At 39.9% G+C, this 6,471-nt stretch overlaps 1 protein-coding gene across 1 annotated transcript; it reads right to left on the reverse strand.

Annotated features, from left to right (window-relative positions):
* Positions 1-5,566: 5,566 nt before the first annotated feature.
* On the reverse strand, positions 5,567-6,235 carry LOC149956099 (uncharacterized). Its single transcript, XM_090166759.1, has one exon. The coding sequence runs from the start codon at positions 6,233-6,235 to the stop codon at positions 5,567-5,569; it is 669 nt and encodes a 222-aa protein (XP_090022885.1).
* Positions 6,236-6,471: the final 236 nt, after the last annotated feature.

Genomic DNA, 6,471 nt, shown 5'->3' on the forward strand with positions numbered 1-6,471 from the left:
TTATTTGATAAATATAGGGCCTATTTATTCATTGTACCTAAAATTTTTGACTTACGATTTTGTATAAATAAAAGAGTGGCAGATTTTTTGGCGGCAAAAGTATAAAGACTATAGTTTTAAAACAAAAATAAATAAATTTTATAAAATAGTAAGATTTTATGTAACGAAAATTTCAAAAACAAGGTTAATTTACAAAGAAATATAAATTAAATATTATTATTATATTAATTGTCAAAGAACGAGTGACACTATCTTTCGAAAACAAATTTTAGACTAGAAATGAAGTTTATGAGTGAACTGCTGGTACAATATTTATCAAAGGAAATTGCGTTATAGCCAATTCGGTTTAAAAATTCACTATACGAGGTAAAATTTATGTAGTCGCATATTTTTTTAATGAAATTTAAAGAATTATAGTAAAGTTGGACTTGGAAAATCCATGACTTGAGTTATGGTCTGCAAGTGAGCGGGAGTGGTCAGCGAATGAGCGAAGAGATCTGCGAATGACCGGAAGTGGCCTACGCATGTGTTTGGAAAATCATTTTGCATCTTACCAAAATTCAATCGCAAGATAACCTCACTGGTTTACCAAAAAACTATGGTCTTTCTCTCGACAATATATAATTTTTAAAAAACAGATACTAAATTACTGAAATAAAAAAAACAGTCTCACAATCATTAAAATAATATTTTATTTTATAATTCTGATCAGGAATTTGAGAAAAGTTCGAGGTCGGAAGTTATAGCGTCGTGGCTAGACGAGAACGGCTGGTAGCGGTTGCGGCTGGACGGGAATTTAATCACTATTCTGTTGATTAAATTCAATTTAATCACTATTCTGTTGATTAAATCACGTTTAATCATGATTAGAATGTTTAAATCTGATTTAATCATGTTTAAATGAAAAAATCTGATTTAATCATGATTAAATGAAAAAATCTAATTTGATCATGATTAAAGGAAAAATCTGATTTAATCATGATTAAATGAAAAAATCTAATTTAATCATGATTAAAGGAAAAAATCTGATTAAAATAATTAAATCCCGATTGAAACGATTTAATAATGATTAGTAAGATTAAATCGCGATTAGAAATTTGAAGGAGAATCAGAATGATTATTTTGGTGAATGGAATGATTGCAATTGTTCGTGATTAGAACGAGCGGATTAGAATAATGTTACATTAAAAAAAGTAGTTCCTATTAGAATGTTTCCTTAATTACTAAGGTGTGATAACTCGTGAAACTAAGCTGTGATAACTCGTGTAACTAAGCTGTGACAACTTGTTACAAAAGCTGTGATGTTTTCGGATGTTTTAAATAAAATGCGATAAGTTATTTTTTTATCATTTCAATCAAATACATTTACGATAGAACCATCAATATTAATAATTAATATTAAATTATCGTACTTTTGTTTTGATTTTAATTTTAAAATCTCGATTCGATCTGGTTAAATGATTAAATCCGGATTAAAATTAAATCCTGATTAGAATGATTAAATATTGTTTAAATTATGATTAGATTAATTAAATCGTTGTTAGATTTTCTAATCTTGATTACCCGGATTTAATCATTTTACTATGATTAAGACGCACCAAAAATGGAAGTGACCTGGCCCTCGTCTAAGCGTGGAAAAAGATGCGCTACATGTGATTAACGAGGAAAAAGAACGATGAAGGATTAAAGTGCAAGAATTGTTAAGACTGGATTTGTTTCACTTGTTGTAACCATTTGAAGGAAACTGTGAATAATTACCCAATGAAGGGCCGAAGTATTACTGCAAAAACTGTTTACCAGAAGAATAAATATTTATATTTTATAAAATAACACTATAAACACCTATTAAAATGTTTCATATCTAAATATTTAGATTCTGTTTTAAATTGATTCTATGATCTGTATAAATTAAATTTATTATGTATCGCTCGAAATTTATATGGGGTTAAAGGTTAATTTTAATTTTTATTACTCTTAAACCACAAGGGCTAGTTTCCATTAGGGGTTGAAATTTCAAGTCTGACGTATTGAACATTCGAATTGCATGTAATTAATTATTACTAATGTGCTAACCATTACTCCTTATACGCGGCAACAAGATGGTCAAGAGCAGTATTTTCTATAAGTCAGGGGAATTTTTATATTATAATCGTTGGTGTAGGTCAAGAGTATATGATATTAACACTAATGGCAAAAGTATACAAGTAAACAAAATTAGTACGTTCCTGTCTTGACAGCGCCAGCCGTTCCGTCCAATCGCAACCGCCGCCAACCGTTCCCGTCCAGCCGCAGCCGCAATCAGCCGTTCCTGTCCAGCCACAGCCATGTGGTCAGAATTTATTTACCGGTGCTCTTAACCACTGCAGCTGGAGATAGCCGTTCCGTCCAGCCGGCACCGCCGCAGCCATTTTCGTCCTCCGAAACCCCCGCCAACCGTTCCCGTTCAATCACGACGCTATAACTTCCGACCTCGAACTATTCTCAAATTCCTGAACAGATTTATAAAATAAAATATTATTCGGGAGGGAGAATGAGTCCAACTTCGAGTCTAATGAGCCACTTCTACAACGAGTTCTGACGCCGCCAGACATGATTGACGTACAGCCGCAACCACAGCCAGCCGTTGCCGTCCAGCTGCAGCCATGTGGTTAGAATTTATATACCGGTGCTCCAAGCCGCCGCCAGCCGTTCCGTCCAGCCGCAGCCGCTGCTAGCCATTCCATCCAGTCGTAGCCGCAGCAAGCCGTTCCATTAAGCCCCAGCCGCAGAAAGCCGTTCCGCCTAACCGCAGCCGCCGGAGGTCTATCATCATAATACCTTACGCCATCGTCCACAGCCTGGACAGGTGACAGAACAGCCAAGGCAGGTAGAGAACCCTACCGCTGACGGTCTCACCTTCGGTGCAAGCCGCTCAACCCAGCAGAAGGTGCAACTTCAGTCAACACCCTACCGACGTATGTCAGAGAGCCATACCCTTCAGAAAGAGCTCCTAAAGGGGAACGACAGGTACAGAGAGGCCCATGTTACCCGGCACAGTTGGCACCGGACACCCGTTGTTGCCCCAAAAGGCCGGGGAAACAGGACCTCTGCGCCTCATACGGAGACCCACCGCCCCACATCAGGCTACCCAATCCTTCGAGGCGGCCAGTTTGCCTGTACCCTCTCCGTTAGCCTGAGTCGAAACCCAGTTACCAGCCCCTTCCTGACCAAAGTCGGAGGATGAGATAGGACCATTTGAACGGAGCTAACATCTCCTAGTGCGCCACCGATCTTTTGGTTTACAAAAGTCGGACCCTGAATCCCCGGTAAAGCCACCAGTTATCGCATTATCTGACCCATTAAGTGATTGCTGCCGCCGGCATCAGACTATTGTATTTAAACACCCCGTGCACTGCCTAAGCTTTACAGGGGCTTATCATCATTTCTCCTGGCCGAGCCACCGATTTGTATACACAATTAAGTATATGCAAGAAAGTAAGCCCTCTCATTCCCTACATACCCAATGTGTGACTTTATCCAAGTAAACGTGGCCGGCGTCACTATCCGTTTCAACATCTTACGCATTTTATTTCATAACCCATGATTGTTTTTATGATTGTTTATTGCGTTAATAGCAAAAAGACGATACGTAAAAACCGTAGCAACATCACTTGGACGTTGACCTTGCGTTCTTAACAAGCAAATACTTTCATGTATTGCTAAGAACTTCAGAGAAAACGCATCCACCTTTAAATTAATGCAACTGACCGTCTTATAGATCTCTACACCGTTCCAATACATAACAAAAGCCACACTGGCACCCCTACTGGACAATGAAACGTCATTAAACACATCTACCCTATTGGTAGTTGCACTTTGATGTTTATAATTCCCTTGACCGCTGGGTGGTCCTCCCGTGGGTCACCTGGGTAGAGGTAGTTACCACCTTTTAACTCAATCCAGTGCCGTAACTAGGGTGGTGCCGCGCAGACCCTAGAGGGGCGCGGAAATGACCAGACCCGGATCTATACTTAGACCGCGTTTACATGGTCGCACTTTACGCGACAAACAGAGTGATCTTTTTTTGGTTCGTCATGTAAACGCAAAAGTTCGACAGAACGTATCGCTCCATTTTTGGTAGAAAGGTGCGACAGCATGAGGTATATTTTTTCAATTGGAGCGATCCGAAATGGCCATAAAGACGCTGTCGAACCCTTTCGTAAAGGTTTTTCCCTAAAAAATCCTCCGCAAAAGATTTACCGATTCGGAAATTAAAGCTTTGATTAATGTTATTCATGAAAAAAAGCTGCTAAGTATCTCTGATACTCGGTTAGCGATAAACGTCTTCCAACGTTGTGGTGGTGAAGCAAGCCATCCAAAGACCGTCATCGAGTCTGTCCAACAGTAAGTTTCTAAGGTGGTTTTCTTAAGTGCGTCATGGATTGTCTTGACTAGACGAATGAGAAGCACGGCGCCACAAAGTTCGAGCTTCGGTAATGACAATTGTTTCAGGGGTGCTACCTTGGTTTTGGCTGCGATCAAATGCGTTTGTACTTTACCATCCTGATTTCTGATCCGTAAGTATACTGACGCGGCGTTAGCCTTCTCGGACGCATCGCAGAAACCTTGCAGGCTGAATTCTTGAGCTCGCTGTTGCGAGATGTGACGCTGAATGTTTAATCGTTTGATCTCCTTCAGTCATCTAATTTAACGAAGTATGGATAATCTGATCAACAAACGATTGATTAATGATTATCGGGTCTAAGAGTCCCATCTGATTCAAGATCTTATCTACTTCAGAAAGAATGACTCGTTTAGTTATCGGCTCTGGTCATCAAATCATCGACATAGAAGTCTTCAGTAGAGCCAATGCTGCTTTATGATATTGTTGTTGAACGTCTATCGCTAGTTGCTTGAGCGTTCGTGTCGCGAGGAACGGAGCAGATGCAGTACCATAGTAACTTGTAGTCACGTAATTGCTCTGATGCACTTGTGTGCCAGACAATTCGTTGTAGATTCTTGTCCTGTGAATGGATTAAGATTTGTGTGTACATTTTCTCAATGTCTGCCGTCATTACGACAGCGTGTAGCCTGAAACGAATCAATAACAATATTAAGTCATCTTGAATTTTGGGCCTGACAAGCATGAGGTCGTTTGTTGATTTACCTGACGCATCGAAAATTACTCTTAATTTTGTAGTAGTACTGCTCTCTTTGACAATGGAGTGATGTGTTAAATAGAATCCTTTATGAGCAGTTCTTTCTTCTTCATAGAGCAAGGACATGTGTCCGAGGTCGATATATTATTTCACGAATGTCCGATATTGTTCGTATACACCAGGATTTGTTTGTAGTCATCTCTCTTGGTTCGTAAATCTTCGTACCGCCATGTGTCAGGATTCTCCAAGTTCTTGATGACCCTTTAATGAAAGACGAACTACGTATCTTCCGTCCTTGTTGCGGGTGGTGAATTTTGAGAAGCTTTCTTCGCATTAAAGTTCGTCGACAGTGAGTGTTCTTTTCGGACCTATCTCTTTTAAATAAAAATATATAGATTTATTACGGACAACTCATGAGACTGTTTGTACTATTTAGAAAATCCTTTAATAAATTTAAAAAAATTTAAAATCTCTTCTAGCTCCCAGAATCTAGACAATTGGTCATCGATTGTACACAAATGAATTTGGACCATTGGATGTCGTTGTTCTGGACTCATCAATCCCTTCGAACCGCAAATCACCAAACCGAAAACGGTGGTCAATGCTTTGGCCGTGCCCGGTCGTCCCGTGCGAATACCATTAAAATAGACGTCAGCACTTAGCAACACGTCGATAGGACCAGGTTGGTGAAATGTTGAGTCCGGCAATTTTAGGTTCTTGATATGAGTCCAGGAACTAATGTTAATCGGAAAATTGGGTAGATCGTTAGTAACAGTTCTCATTACCAATGCGTCAACCTGGATTGGGCCATCTCCATCGTTTAGTTTGATGGTAAACTGAACGCTTCCTCGTGAAGTGCCAACGTCGCTGGCTCCAACTCCTGATATGGCAACCGTGAGACGTTTTCGTTTAAGTTGTAGTTTCTTGCAGCATTGTTCAGAGATAAAACTGGCTTGTGAGCCTGAATCTAACAATGCTCGCATTGATCGCAGTTGCCCGTCTGAGGGTTCAACCTCGATCACTGCCGTGGCTAAGACAACCTGGGATGATGTCCAAGATTCTCTTGATACCAAGCAATTGACTCCATTAGAATTCATTGATGACTCTTCAAACTGGCTGGGTTTGTTGCGCTGTTGCGGCTGTTCGCTTAGCCAAAGGATCGTTAAAGAATATGCTAAGTGTCTTCTGCCCTTCCGATCAGTTCGTTGAACTCAGTTTCATTTGTGTCGAAATCTATGGCAGTACTGGCTAATATAATAGAAGTTTGAAGCATTTCCAACTCATGTACAACTCTCTCCGCTTTGCCTTGGTATAGTTTTACTGCGGTGTCCGT

The sequence above is a fragment of the Leiobunum rupestre genome, chromosome 2 (assembly GCF_980474605.1).
Source record: "Leiobunum rupestre chromosome 2, qqLeiRupe1.1.hap1, whole genome shotgun sequence".
In the NCBI taxonomy this organism is placed as follows: domain Eukaryota; kingdom Metazoa; phylum Arthropoda; class Arachnida; order Opiliones; family Sclerosomatidae; genus Leiobunum; species Leiobunum rupestre.